Below are 15,880 nucleotides of genomic sequence, written 5' to 3'. Positions count from 1 at the left end.
CAAAACTAGCTACATTACTATTAGACAAAGGCCATTTGGAGATTTCCTCCAGTGCTCCCCACTCCTATTCTCCATCCATAGTATAGTCGTTTAAATAAATTACCCAAATAACCGAAATTGGCATGATTATATTGCGTTATTTTGAAAAATCAAATATGCAGAATTTTAAAATGTGTGCAGAATTTTTAATTTTTTGGTGCAGAATTCTCCAATGTGTAAATGGAGACACAGTGAAGCAGGGTTCTACTGTATTTAAAAGTGTTTAGATTTCAGTGGTAGATATCATATTATAGGTCTTATTGTTCTCACAGTAAAAAATATTTAGCTATTACTGTAGAATAAAATGTCATAAAAGGAAGACGTGAGCAGATTACCTAAATATGGCAACAGTGGTTGTTTCTATGATCCGGTATAATTAAGTCTGCTCTAACGTGCAGTCACCAAGGGAACATCATCCTTCTCAAGATGAGAAGTTACTGTTTTTTTTAACTATATCAAGATAGCTCAAAGCCCTGAATGAGCATTTTTTTATTTTATTTTTTTAAATACAAAATAATACAATATTCCATAAATACAGTCCCCAGATGTGTGTCCTAAAAGGTGCTGCATATAAACTAATAGTGTTTGGATTTATAGAAATATATTTCATTAATTTAGTCTTTCATAATATGGCCTATAGAACAAGGCAGCAAGGCAAATATTACCATTAAATACATTTTTCTTGTCAATGCTGTGAATCTTCTGAAGATCATTTCTAGCAAAAGCACGAGGATCTGCAACTCCAACTACCTAAAAAAAGAAGAACATTATTATGTTCTGCAAACAGCAGTGGGAGTGTCAATACCAGAAATATGTCCACAAAGGAATTCAGAGAACAGCAACAAAGTGATTAGGCAGATGAAGACATTGACTAAAGTGAAAATATTCCAGGAACTAAACACAACCTGGCTTAATAGCTATATGGGAAGAGGATAACCACTTACAAGTATACATAGGGTTTACACATAAAGGAGGAAGAGGAATTATTTAGGACAGCATAATTAAGATTACATACAAAATGCCAAGTTCAGTGGTTATAAAGTTAAATACCCAAAAGTTAGTAAATGCCAGATTTACAGTCACCCACGAAACCTTAATTTGGCTCCCCATGCATCTATCTTGTACAGTGGTTACTCCTGGGGGAATTCTGTGCCAAAAATTTAACAATTCTGCACACAATATTTGAAAATTCTGCATATTTTATTTGTCAAAATAACAATATAATCATGTCAGTTTCAATTATTTTGTTAATTTATTTCAAAATATCTGTCAGCAAGCATGTCTGTAACAATACAGACCCCCCTCCATCAAAAAGATTCTGATAATTATTTTTTTTGACAAAGATTCCTTACTAGGCATATTATTATAGAACTTTGTATAATTCATTTAAATTACAATACAGAACTGTATTTCCTGCACCTCTCAGAAGCAATGCAAAGGCTTGGGGGGGTCAGGGGTAATGGAGGGGCAGGGGATAGGGAAGGACCCTAGGAGTGAACCTGGAGGGTGTTGGGCATGATGGATTTTTTGAGGGGTGGGATTGTTGGGGAGTTGGGAAACCTTCCCCATGTAGATCCTGCCTGACCTCAAGCCTCTCCCATTCAGTCAGACACGTCTGCCCCTGTCCTTGCACCCCCCATCCCCATGGGTCCCTGAAGCCCTCCCCCCAGTTACCAGATTTGCTCATTACTTTGGGGGTATGCTCATTTATTTGGGTTACTTTTCTGGGAAAGGGGATTCTGTAATTTTATCAATGTGCTGCTTGTGTCACTTGTGTTCTCATACAGAGCTCTACTTCTCCCTTCTGCAAGTCCCCTCCCAATGGAGCTCTCCTGCAGGACCTAGGTTCCCTAGGGCTGGGTTTCTCCAGCCCCAGAACCGGATGAAAACTCGCCCACCCACACCTACATTAACAGAGCAAGTCTGAGCGGACCGGGTCAATCAGCACTGTCAAGCTGACCCCTTACGTGTCCCTGGACTCACTGGGCTGGATGGAGCAACACGTTCAAGCTGCCTCTCCTTGTATGCCCCTGAGCTCCACGGACTGGGTCAAGCAGCACTTTCAAGCTGTTACCCTTATGCATCCCAGATTCAGCACGTCCCTATCCCCACTGTCACAGCACAATTGTACTGGCAGTAACTTGCTTGATGAGCAAACCCCACAGTATTGTGGGCGCTGCAGGGATCTGTAGCTTAGGTAAAAGAAGCCTTGCTGCAGAGTGAATGGGGGAAACTAAAAACACAAACGAGTAAAGTTCAGCGAGAGAGAGAGAAGCAACCAACTTAACCATAAAAGTTATTTATTGAATAACAGTGATAACTGCACAAGGAGGCCTAAACCAACATAACCTACGTTATTAAAGGTTAATACCTAAGAAAGAAAGGAAAAGAGAGAGAGAGAGAAGGGGGGGGTCTCACCCACTCAATGAGGCTTGAACTGGTCAAGGTTCCCAGAGGATAGTGGTAGCTCAGGGTCCTGAGGCTAGAGACAGGCAAAGCCCCCAGCACGATCAGCCAGGAGAAGATGGAGTTCTAGTGGAACTGATGCCTAGTTTGGATCTAAGCATCAGAACCCTGACTGGAGAGTGATTAGGGATTTTGTAGAGAAAATACAATGGTTCAAGGGAGAACACTAGATTTGTTTAGAGGTAAGGCTGATGACTCAAGAGTTTTCTTTAGATTAGACAATAGGAGCTGATCACTCTTGGTTATGGGTGGTGTTTTCTTCCAGGGAGCTCACAATGCAACCAGGCTGCTTCACTATTTGGATATCAATTAAGGATTCATTACTAGAATTGGTCTGATAATTGCTGAGTTGGGTGTGGGCAGACATATGTTCATTGGCAGCTAGAGCAGAGATTCCCATGATGCAGTGCGTCCCTGCTTTTTCTGGTCCCAGAATTCAGTGTGGTTGTCTGTTCTCCATTCTGTATGTAAATTGACGGTATGTCTACATCTACAATTTTGCAGCGCTGGTTGTTACAGCTGTATTAGTACAGCTGTATAGGGCCAGCGCTGCAGAGTGGCCACACTTACAGCAACCAGCGCTGCAAGTGGTGTTAGATGTGGCCACACTGCAGCGCTGTTGGGCGGCTTCAAGGGGGGTTCGGGGAACGCGAGAGCAAACCGGGGAAGGAGACCAGCTTCGCCGCGGTTTGCTCTCGCGTTCCCCGAACCCCCCTGCAAACCGCAGGGAAGGAGACCTGCTTGCTCGGGGATTCGGGGAACGCGAGAGCAAACCGCAGGGAAGGAGACCTGCTTGCACGGGGGTTCGGGGAACGCGAGAGCAAACCGGGGAAGGAAACCAGCTTCGCCGCGCTTTGCTCTCGCGTTCCCCGAACCCCCCTGCAAACCACAGGGAAGGAGATCTGCTTGCACAGGGGTTCGGGGAACGCAAGAGCAAACCGGGGAAGGAGACCAGCTTCGCCGCGGTTTGCTCTCGCGTTCCCCGAACCCCCCTGCAAACCGCAGGGAAGGAGACCTGCTTGCTCGGGGATTCGGGGAACGCGAGAGCAAACCGCAGGAAAGGAGACCTGCTTGCTCGGGGATTCGGGGAACGCGAGAGCAAACCGCAGGGAAGGAGACCTGCTTGCACGGGGGTTCGGGGAACGCGAGAGCAAACCGGGGAAGGAGACCAGCTTCGCCGCAGTTTGCTCTCGCGTTCCCCGAACCACCCTGCAAACCGCAGGGAAGGAGACCTGCTTGCTCGGGGGTTCGGGGAACGCGAGAGCAAACCGGGGAAGAAGACCTGCTTGATTACCAGAGGCTTCCTCAGGTATGCTGGGATACCTGCTTATTCCACGGAGGTCAAGAAAAGCGCTGGTAAGTGTCTACACTTGATTACCAGCGCTGGATCACCAGCGCTGGATCCTCTACACCCGAGACAAAACGGGAGTACGGCCAGCACTGCAAACAGGGAGTTGCAGCGCTGGTGATGCCCTGCAGATGTGTACACCTCCTAAGTTGCAGCGCTGTAACCCCCTCACCAGCGCTGCAACTTTGTGATGTAGACAAGCCCTAAGATGTCTTTCTGTTCCACCTTTCATGTAAGGGGTAAGGAAGTCGTCTCTGCTCTCCATTCTGTATGCTAATAGAGATGTCTTAATCTTGTCACCCTTGTCAGTAGGGGTCTAGGTGTGTCTCTCAACACCCTTCACTGCTCTCTGCAAGTTCTTTTCCTCTGATGGGTTTTGGTTTAAGCAGAGGCTGGGGGGCGGGGTGTCTTTCCTGAGTCAGGCTGGGTACTGCACCCTGGTTCCCCAAGAACACAGAGGTGTCTGGTATCACTCAGTCCCCAGGCTCAACGCTGTAAGCTCACTAGCTCCTGAGCCCATTCCCCAGTCTGTCCCTCCCCACTAGCTATTCTGAACCCCAGTCTGTGACCCCCCCAGCAGGCCTGTGTTCCCCACTCCGTCCTAACTTGGTTCCGCGGGCAGGATGCTGCGATCAACTTCTACTCCTGAGAGAATTCTGCAGCATTGGGCATAGAATTTTGTATTTTCCTCCATAAAATACATTTTGCCTAAGAAGTGCTGCAGTTCTGCCTTTTGGACCAACTTCTGTTAGTGATAGAGCAGTTTTTGAGCTACACAGAGCTCTTCTTCAGGTCTGGGAAAGGTACTTAGGCCTGGTCTACACTAGAGTTAAGTAAACCCAAGGCAGATTACACTGACTTAACTCTGTAAGTGTCTACACTAAAATGTTACTCTCACCAAAGTAACTCACCCACTACACCAACTTAATAATTCCACCTCCCTGAGAGGCATAGCACTTAGGTTGATGTAGTTAGGTTGACGCAGTGTCAGTATAGACTCTGCATTACTTAGTCAACGTTACTGGCCTCGAGAAGGTGTCCCAGAATGCCCCACCGTGACTGCTTTGGTCATCGTTTTGAACCACGCTGTCCTCTGGTCAGATACATAGGAGCATGCCCTTCCCCTTTCAAAGGCCAGTGAATTTTTGACATTCCCTTTCCTGTTTGCTCAGTCTGGAGAGCTCACCTAGCAACTGCCCAGCTGACCATGCCGGTTCCACACTGCAGACATACTCGTCCCTGGAGTACACAGGAAGTGGTAGATCTCCTGGGTCTGTGGGGAGAAAAGGCTGTGCGTGCACACCTCTGATCCAGCCGTAGAAATGTTGATATCGATGAGCAAATCGCTCAGGGCATGGGCAAGAAGGGCTTGTGACGCTCTGTACCTCAGGGGAACACCCAGCATCCCCATGTTAATCCTTGTGAAATGATTGTGTGGTATCCAATGCAAAGTTTGTCATGCTGGGTGTCTTCAGAAGGCTCATGATGCACTGAGAATTGTTATAGTGATGTTATAGTAACTGTTACATGAAATTATAACCTGTAACATTACTGTATGTAGTTATGAGGTTGAAAATGTGTCCTCATGGCTTAAAACAAGCCCAGGCAAAAACTCTCCAAGAGCAGAGGGGCAGTTCACACCTCATCAGGGCAAGTATGGGACAAACCCAGCCCAGCCTCACAGGAACAAAGGACACTGGCCTAGGCAGCAACAAAAGAATCTGTTGGACTCTCAAGTGAGTCACCCCCATTCCTTTGGCGAGTATGGGACTGCGATGAGGTGATCCTCACCTGACTCTGACGGAGTGGGGGCAAAGCCAAGAGGGAAGAATGGACATGATAAAAGGGAGAGACGTTTGCCATGCTCTCTCTCTCCACCTACACCTACAGACATCACACCAAGTAACTGAAGCGTTGATCAAAGGGAAGAGAGCCTGGCTGAAGAATAAGCAGCCAGCCTGTGGTGAGAAACATCAAAGTTTGTAAGGACACTGAAAGTGTTAAGATCAGCTTAGAATGTGTTTTGTTTTTATTTCATTTGACCAAATCTGACTATATATGCTTTGATTTATAATCACTTAAAATCTATCTTTATAGTTAATCCGTTTTATTCTACATGAAGCAGTGCATTTGAAGAAACTCCCCTTGGGATAACAAGCCTGGTACAAATCAATTTCTTTGTTAAATTGATGAACTCGTATAAGCTTGCAGCGTCCAGTGTGCATAACTGGACACTACAAGACAGAGGCTCCTAGGGTTGTGTCTGGGACTGGAGATATTGGCTAGTATCATTCAGTTGCACAATCCAAGGAGCAGCTTACATGCCTAAGACTGTGAGTGAACAGCCCATAAGTGGGGATTCTCACAGCCGAGCAGGGTAAGGCTGGCTCCCAGAGTCAAGGACTGGAGTGACAGACAACACTAGAGAGGAACATCACAGGGCTACATGAAGGATCCGCAGCAGCGCTGCATGAAAGTCAGGAGCTGCGGCAGGCATATCAAAATGAGAGGGAGGTTAACAGTCGTTCTGGTGCAGAACTGCAAACATGCTGCTTTTACAATGAGCTGCATGTCATACTCAGCAGCGACACATACCCCCAAGGATCCCATTGATACTTCGGAGGAGTCAGTCATAGGAAGCAAGTATAAGGGGAAAAACTCATAGACTCATAGACTCTAGGACTGGAAGGGACCTCGAGAGGTCATCGAGTCCAGTCCCCTGCCCTCATGGCAGGACCAAATACTGTCTAGACCATCCCTAATAGATATTTATCTAACCTACTCTTAAATATCTCCAGAGATGGAGATTCCACAACTTCCCTAGGCAATCTATTCCAGTGTTTAACTACCCTGACAGTTAGGAACTTTTTCCTAATGTCCAACCTAAATCTCCCTTGCTGCAGTTTTAAGTCCATTGCTTCTTGTTCTATCATTGGAGGCTAAGGTGAACAAGTTTTCTCCCTCCTCCTGATGACACCCTTTTAGATACCTGAAAACTGCTATCATGTCCCCTCTCAGTCTTCTCTTTTCCAAACTAAACAAACCCAATTCCTTCAGCCTTCCCTCATAGGTCATGTTCTCAAGACCTTTAATCATTCTTGTTGCTCTTCTCTGGACCCTCTCCAATTTTTCCACATCTTTCTTGAAATGCGGTGCCCAGAACTGGGCACAATACTCCAGTTGAGGCCTAACCAGCGCAGAGTAAAGCGGAAGAATGACTTCTCGTGTCTTGTTTACAACACACCTGTTAATGCATCCCAGAATCACGTGTGCTTTTTTTGCAACAGTATCACACAGTTGACTCATATTAAGTTTGTGGTCTACTATGACCCCTAGATCTCTTTCTGCCATACTCCTTCCTAGACAGTCTCTTCCCATTCTGTATGTGTGAAACTGATTGTTCCTTCCTAAGTGGAGCACTTTGCATTTATCTTTATTGAACTTCATCCTGTTTACCTCAGACCATTTCTCCAATTTGTCCAGATCATTTTGAATTTTGACCCTGTCCTCCAAAGCAGTTGCAATCCCTCCCAGTTTGGTATTGTCCGCAAACTTAATAAGCGTACTTTCTATGCCAACATCTAAATCGTTGATGAAGATATTGAACAGAGCCGGTCCCAAAACAGACCCCTGCGGAACCCCACTTGTTATACCTTTCCAGCAGGATTGGGAGCCATTAATAACTACTCTCTGAGTACGGTTATCCAGCCAGTTATGCACCCACCTTATAGTAGCCCCATCTAAATTGTACTTTCCTAGTTTATCTATAAGAATATCATGCGAGACCGTATCAAATGCCTTACTAAAGTCTAGGTATATCACATCCACCGCTTCTCCCTTATCCACAAGGCTCGTTATCCTATCAAATAATGTTATCAGATTAGTTTGACACGATTTGTTCTTTACAAATCCATGCTGGCTATTCCCTATCACCTTACCACCTTCCAAGTGTTTGCAGATGATTTCTTTAATTACCTGCTCCATTATCTTCCCTGGCACAGAAGTTAAACTAACTGGTCTGTAGTTTTTTGGGTTGTTTTTATTTCCCTTTTTATAGATGGGCACTATATTTGCCCCCTTCCAGTCTTCTGGAATCTCCCCCGTCTCCCATGATTTCCCAAAGATAATAGCTAGAGGCTCAGATATCTCCTCTATTAACTCCTTGACTATTCTAGGATGCATTTCATCAGGCCCTGGTGACTTGCAGGCATCTAACTTTTCTAGGTGATTTTTTTACTTGCTCTTTTTTTATTTTGTCTTCTAAACCCACCCTCTTCCCGTAAACATTCACTATACTAGACATTCCCTTAGACTTCTCAGTGAAGACTGAAACAAAGAAGTCATTAAGCATCTCTGCCATTTCCAAGTCTCCCGTTACTGTTTCCCCCTCCTCACTGAGCAGTGGGCCTACCCTGTCCTTGGTCTTCCTCTTGCTTCTAATGTATTGATAAAAAGTCTTCTTGTTGCCCTTTATTCCCATAGCTAGTTTGAGCTCATTTTGTGCCTTTGCCTTTCTAACCTTGCCTCTGCATTCCTGTGTTATTTGCCTATATTCGTCCTTTGTGATCTGACCTAGTTTCCATTTTTTATATGACGCCTTTTTATTTTGTAGGTCACGCAAGATCTCGTGGTTAAGCCAACGTGGTCTTTTGCCACATTTTCTATCTTTCCTAACCATCGGAATAGCTTGCTTTTGGGCCCTTAATTGCGTCCCTTTGAAAAACTGCCAACTTTCCTCAGTTGTTTTTCCCCTGTCTTGATTCCCATGGGACCTTACCTATCAGCTCTCTGAGCTTACCAAAATCCGCCTTCCTGAAATCCATTGTCTCTATTTTGCTGTACTCCCTTCTACCCTTCCTTAGAATTGCAAACTCTATGATTTCATGATCACTTTCACCCAAGCTTCCTTCTACTTTCAAATTCTCAACAAGTTCCTCCCTATTTGTTAAAATCAAGTCTAGAACAGCTTCCCCCTAGTAGCTTTTTCAACTTTCTGCAATAAAAAGTTGTATGCAATGCAGTCCAGGAACTTATTGGATAGTCTGTGCCTCGCGGTGTTATTTTCCCAACATATATCTGGATAGTTGAAGTCCCCCATCACCACCAAATCTTGGGCTTTGGATGATTTTGTTAGTTGTTTGAAAAAAGCCTCATCCACCTCTTCCACCTGATTAGGTGGCCTGTAGTAAGACTCCCAGCACGACATCACCCGTGTTTTTTACCCCTTTTAGCCTAACCCAGAGACTCTCAACACTTCCATCTCCTATGTCCATCTCCACCTCAGTCCAAGTGTGTACATTTTTAATATATAAGGCAACACCTCCTCCCTTTTTCCCCTGTCTATCCTTCCTGAGCAAACTATACCCATCCACACCAACATTCCAGTCGTGTGTATTATCCCACCAAGTTTCAGTAATGCCAACAATATCATAGTTGTATTTATTTATTAGCACTTCCAGTTCTTCCTGCTTATTACCCATACTTCTTGCATTTGTATATAGGCATCTAAGATACTGGTTTGATCTTGCCTCCCAGCTTTGCCCTGACCCTCCTTTCTCTCTGCCATTATAGCCCGGGCTCCCTCCTGTTTCCAACCCATCTCCCAGGTCTTGTTCCCCACTTAGCTGTGGGGTTTGCTCACCTGTCCCCGTCGAAACAAACAAACAATAAAAGACAGTTGGCACTTTTTCAGAGAGACATTATTAAGGGCACAAGAGCGAAAGATAGGAAGTATAGAAAGAGACCACCCTGGCTTAACCAGGAGATCTTCAATGATCTACAAATAAAAAGTCCTACAAAAAGTGGAGACTATATCAAATTACAAAGGATGAATATAAACAAATAACACAAGTATGTAGGGACAAAATTAGAAAGGCGAGCGCTACTTAGCGAGAGCACTTCCCCTCCTTCCACAACCCCCTGAAATCTGAACACAATGCAGGCATGACAAGCTTGGTGGAAGCAGGGCTGGAAGACACCAGCTGACTGCTTTGAGAAACGGGTAGAAATAGAAATCTAAAGAGAAGTGAAACCTAACCCCTCCATCGGACTGAAAGCAAGGTCCTTTTGCTATTCATCCAGCCAAAGGGAGGATTATATTCTGTAATATGACTTTAACAATGGTTTTGTGGAGCTCCACATTTATTCTTGTCTACTCTCTAGCAAGTCTGCTCAGTTTGTCAGCCAAAGATTTTTTTTTAGATCTATGAAAGCCTACTCGGATCTGGAGCTAGGTGATAGGGCAGAGGGTCTCAGAGTCCAGGCTCCAGCCCCAGCCCAAATGTTTAGCTCAACAGTCCAAGCTGTACACCTGAGTTGGCTGAGACTCAGCACTGTGGCTTTTTTATTGCAGAATAGACATATGAAAATCAACCTAGTGCATCACTAGAGTCCATACCCCCAAAACTGCCAGTTATATCTGTACACCACTTGTCCTCAAAATTATACCCTCTGCCACAGCTCTGCTGCAACAAGAACCTGAATAGAATATTGCATTCAGTGGGCTTGCACAGGTGTGATGAAGCAGAATCTGAAGACACTAGAGGGCAAAGCCAGTTCTGTTGATGTGTGAACAATAATCCAGCTCTGGCTTCCAAAGCTGGACAGCTTCTGCAGTGCCAAAAGAGCAGTAAAACCTTACTCTCATTTACATATAAAAAGACTACATAGAAAACATTAAGATTGCAAATTGAAGCAATTGAAATGTAGACGTGCCAGATTTAAGTTTGTCAATTACAACCCAGCTCCAATCATGCTGGCCCCCTGCCCCCTTTTTTTTTGGTCACAGGACCCCTGCCTCATTTAGTACACTGGACAGATGTTGCTCAGATACTCAATCAGGGTTGTGTACGGAAGGAAGCTATTGTCTGGAGGACCCCAGCCTTGTTTGTTGCAGAAGTTGGAAGGTGGGTAGTAGCAAATGAGGCAGGGGACTCAGTTAAAGCAGCTGAATGCTACCCTGGAAAATGATTCCATTCCCACCTCCACCAGATAGTTCTTCCTTGATGCTGGGAAAGTCACTTAAACCAAACTTCTCCCCGAGGGTCACTGTGTGTTCCTCATGTTCTGGGTGCCCAACATGAGATACATGGGCCCTGCCAAGCACTCACTTTTGCTATTGAAGCCAGTGGGAGCTGTGAATACATAAAGTGCTAAAAAACACTAAGCACTCAGAAATAAAATCAGGCCCTGGGCATTCAAAGTTGGGCACTTAATAGTTTTGGCCTTAAACTCAGCCACAGTTCCCCATCTAAGTTCTTTAACACTCAGTAATCAGTGCCACGCAGGTGCTACAGTAATGAATGCCATAAAAAATGCCCATGGGAAAATTTCTTATTCTGTGCAGGGTTTGGATGGTGTACAGTAAATAAGCATGAGGTCCCACACTCATAGACTCATAGACTCTAGGACTGGAAGGGACCTCGAGAGGTCATCGAGTCCAGTCCCCTGCCCTCATGGCAGGACCAAATACTGTCTAGACCATCCCCGACAGACATTTATCTAACCTACTCTTAAATATCTCCAGCGATGGAGATTCCACAACTTCCCTAGGCAATCTATTCCAGTGTTTGACTACCCTGACAGTTAGGAACTTTTTCCTAATGTCCAGCCTAAATCTCCCTTGCTGCAGTTTAAGCCCATTGCTTCTTGTTCTATCATTGGAGGCTAAGGTGAACAAGTTTTCTCCCTCCTCCTGATGACACCCTTTTAGATACCTGAAAACTGCTATCAGGTCCCCTCTCAGTCTTCTCTTTTCCAAACTAAACAAACCCAATTCCTTCAGCCTTCCTTCATAGGTCATGTTCTCAAGACCTTTAATCATTCTTGTTGCTCTTCTCATTGAATGAGGATAAAAAAAAAGTACTGATTAGGTACCCATACAGTGAGCATCATTCACTGAATGAGGCAGGGAACCTGTGGAAAAAAATATAAAATGGTCGTGTAAATAGTTATGATGATGCATAAGCACAAGGGGGCTGAAGCAAAGTTTACGTAGGCAACCTTAATTCTGGCATTTCCTAAATATTAGTGCTTTATTTTTGCAACCTTATTTTTATTTTAAAGTAGGAAATTATTATTTTTAAAGAGAGGAAAAAAAGTTCAACATGATGAACTGTGTAGTGAGCTCCACATGGGTAATCAGCAGGTACACACACCAGTCCCCAACCTCTCTCCATTCACTGGGTTTTGGAACTCATGTCCCTTGTCTAGCGAGTGAAAATGAAAATGTGTCAGTCTGCACTGCTTTGGATCATTATCAAGCAGAACCCATCATCAGAATGGAAGCATGTCCTCTGGAATGGTGGCCAAAGCACAGAAGGGGCATACAAATGTTTAGCATATCTGCCATGTAAATACCTTACAACGCTGGCTGCAAAAGTGACATGCAAATGCCTGTTCTCACTTTCAGGTGACATTGTAAATAAGCAGGCAGCAGTATCTCCCATCAATGTAAACAAACTTCTTTGTCTGAGCGAGTGGCAGAATAAATAGGATCGAATGGACTTGTAGGCTCTAAAGTTTTACGTTGTTTGTTTTGTTTTTGAATACAGGTGGTTTTTGTTTTTGTTTTTTTTTAAAACATATTTCTAGATTTGTAAGTTCAACTTTCATGATAAAGGGATTGCACCACAGTACTCGTATGAGGTGAATTGAAAAACACCTTTTTAAAGTGCAAATATCTGTAATAAAAAATATAAAGTGGGCATTGTATTGTGTTGGAATTGAAAATAATATTTGAAAATGTAGTAAACATCCAAAAATATTTAAAATGAATAGCATTGTATTGTTTAATGTGATTAATTGCAGTTTAATTCTTTTAATCACTTGAAGCCCTAATTGTAACTTTTACAGCTGGAAACATAGCGTTAAGGGTCTCTCCATGCACACCCGCAGAAAGGCTCAGCCAGGTAAGGAGAAGGAAGACAACATAGGATGACATGTTCTAAGAGATCCTGCGAGCCTCTGATGCTATGGATACCAAGCAGAGGGCTTGGAGGATCATGCTCACAGACAGAATGGACAGAGATAGTGCATGCAAGAGAAAAGTGCAGGAAATGGAGAGTGACATGCAGTAGGAGATGAAAGTGTTTCTCAAGCAGCAAATAGACATCCTGAGAGTCTTACTGACCTTTAAGCTCAACAGATCCACGCTCACCTCCCTTTGTGGCCAGAGAACTGCATTCTGGGACCTCCCTACATCCACCCCACATTCCACACAGTGTGCAGGGCTGATGCAATACCCCTACCACTCCACCCAAGTGAGAGAGTATAAACAATCACAGCAGCATGTACACTGATCTGTGAGACAGGGTTGGTGAATGTGTTTAAAGGGGAAAGAACAAAGATTATTTTCCCTGTATTTATAAAGTTTCATTCAGTTATAAATACAGTAGAACCTCTGAGTTACAAACTGCCCAGTCAACCACACACCTCATCCGGAACTGGAAGTACACAATCAAGCAGCACCAGAGACCAAAGAAAAAGCAAGTATGGTACTTTGTTAAACAAACTATTTAAAAAAAAAAAAAGGAAAGCAGCATTTTTCTTTTGCATAGTAAAGTTTCAAAGCTGTATTAAGTCAATGTTCAGTTGTAAACTTTTGAAAGAACATACATAACATTTTGTTCAGCGTTACAACATTTTGAGAGTTATTCAGAACCTCCATTCCCAATGTGTTCATAACTGAGGTTCTTCTGTATATCTGCATGTGTTTGGAATAAAAGTCTATTTATGGAAACTTAATTCACTTTTATTAGTTCACAACACAGTGGTTTGGGCTGACATTCACAGATAATAGCAATATGTGCATTTGCAATGTTATACTACTACTACAAAAAAAAATAAAAATAAAACCACAACCAATGACAGGCACCCAACAAACACCACACATTACTGTGGCTCATGATTAAAATGGTCTTTCAAAGCCTGCCTGAGTTGTATAGCTCCCTGTTGAGCTCTTCTTAGAGACTCTACCCTGGCACAAACTTCTCTCCCTTTGCTTTACAGATATTATGAAGCACACAGCATGCAGCTATAGCCATAGCGGTATTTTTTTCACTGATGTCTAATCTCATGAATAGCCAATGCCAGTAGCCTTTCAAGTGGCCAAAGGCACATTCAACGGTCATTCTGCACCTGCAGAGCCTGTTGTTGAAGTGCTCCTTGATGCTGTCAAGGTGGCCGACATAAGGCTTCATGAGCCATGGGAGCACGAGGTAGACTGGATCTCTCAGGATCACTACTGAAATTTCCCCAGCCCCAGTAATCCTTTGGTCTGGACAAAAAGTCTCTGCTTGCAGCTTTCTGAACAACCCTGTGTTCTTAAAGACGTGTGCGTCATGCACCTTCTCTGACATTCCTGCATTGTTGTTGGTAAGATGTCCCTGGTGGTCCACCAGCGCTTGCAATACCACACAAAAGTAGCCCTTTCTGTTGATGTACTCTGGGGCACAGTTGTCTGGTCCCAAGATAGATGGTACATACATCCTTATCACTCCACCACATTTGGGAAACCCCTTTGCTGGAAAAACAGCATGTAGTGGATGGTGACTGCCTTACTCCATGCTCTCTGCTCATAAGCACCAGACAACTGCAGCACCTCCTTGAACATGTCTGCTCTACTCCTCCTTATCTGAGAGAGGTGATCAGCCAGTGTGTGGGAGACCATCAAGGGCACATCTGCAGCTGCTAACAAAACAATAGAGGTGTTATTGTCAGTGCTCTTATACCCTTGATCCAAACAAGCAACAAGAGCATCTGTCTCTCTTTCCTTTGGTGCATGCCTGAGGTTAACCGAGGCTGCAAGGGTCCAGCTGCAGACTGGGGGTATGGCTACACTTACACCTGTACAATGCTGTAGGGAAAGCGCTGCAGTGTGGCCACACTGACAGCTACCAGTGCTGCAGTGTGGCCACATTTGCAGTGCTGTTGGGAGGGGTGCATTATGGGCAGCTATTCCACAGAGCACCTAGTCCCATTTTGGAGCCGTGGGTTGTGGGAAGGGGACGGAAGGGTGCGGGTCACTCTGCTTCCTGTCCCAACGCCCCGTGACAAATCGCTTCACATCCCAGCAGTCACTGTTTTTCCGTCCACGTTTGGCGCCATTGTGAGTCTCCCAACGGTTTCTGTGCAGCGCGATTTCTGTGGGAAATGGAGCCCGAGCTGCTGAGGACTTTGCTGATGAGCGTCGCCAGCACATCACGCTTGGCAGTTGAGCTATTCCTTCAACTCCAAAGTGACAGTGAGGAGTCTGACGATATCGAGTCGTCTGACGTGTATGACACTAAATTGCTGCTGCCATTCACGGAAATGCTCAGCACCGTGGAACGCCACTTTTGGGCTCGGGAAACAAGCACTGAGTGGTGGGATCACATTGTCATGGAAATCTGGGATGACAATCAGTAGCTGCAGAACTTTCGGATGAGAAAAGCCGCTTTCATGGGAATGTGTGCTGAGCTCGCCCCCACCCTGCGGTGCAAGGACACGAGGTTGAGAGCTGCCCTGCCAGTGGAGAAGCGGGTGGCTAATGCAATCTGGAAGCTGGCAACTCCAGACAGCTACCGATCGGTCGCGAACCAGTTTGGAGTGGGAAAGTCGACCACTGGAATCGTGTTGATGCAAGTTTGCAGGGCCATTAATCGCATCCTGCTAAAACCGTGACTCTGGGGAACGTGCAGGACATTCTGGATGGCTTTGCACAAATGAGTTTCTCTAACTGTGGAGGGATGATAGATGGGACGCATATTCCTATCCTGGCACCACCCCACCTAGCATCCGAGTACATTAATCGGAAGAGGTATTTCTCTATGGTTCTCCGGGCGCTTGTGGATCACCGTGGGCGTTTCATTGACATTAACACAGGCTGGCCTGGAAAGGTGCATGATGCATGCACTTTCAGAAAACTGGCCTGTTCAGGAAGCTGCAGGCCGGGACTTTTCTCCCAGACCGGAAGATCACAGTAGGGGACGTCGAAATGCCAATTGTGATCCTTGGAGACCCCGCTTGCCCATTAATGCCTTGGCTCAT

At 44.9% G+C, this 15,880-nt stretch overlaps 1 protein-coding gene across 12 annotated transcripts in view; it reads right to left on the bottom strand.

The window, feature by feature from the left end:
* The window catches only part of LOC115660055 (uncharacterized oxidoreductase YjhC-like), an 86,791-nt gene that overhangs the window by 59,548 nt on the left and 11,363 nt on the right, over positions 1-15,880 (bottom strand). For all 12 annotated transcript variants that reach the window (XR_004002717.1, XR_004002720.1, XR_004002721.1 and 9 more), the window contains one exon: positions 705-789. Coding sequence is in view for 5 of the 12 variants with exons in the window: in XM_030581077.1 (XP_030436937.1) it covers positions 705-789 (85 nt within the window). In the remaining 7 variants the exon portion in view is untranslated. The remainder of the gene's footprint in view (positions 1-704; positions 790-15,880) is intronic.

Source organism: Gopherus evgoodei, chromosome 11 (genome assembly GCF_007399415.2).
Source record: "Gopherus evgoodei ecotype Sinaloan lineage chromosome 11, rGopEvg1_v1.p, whole genome shotgun sequence".
Classification (NCBI taxonomy): Eukaryota; Metazoa; Chordata; order Testudines; family Testudinidae; genus Gopherus; species Gopherus evgoodei.
The sequence above is the reverse complement of the archived record's forward strand: the minus strand, read 5'-3'. Positions and strand labels throughout refer to the sequence as shown.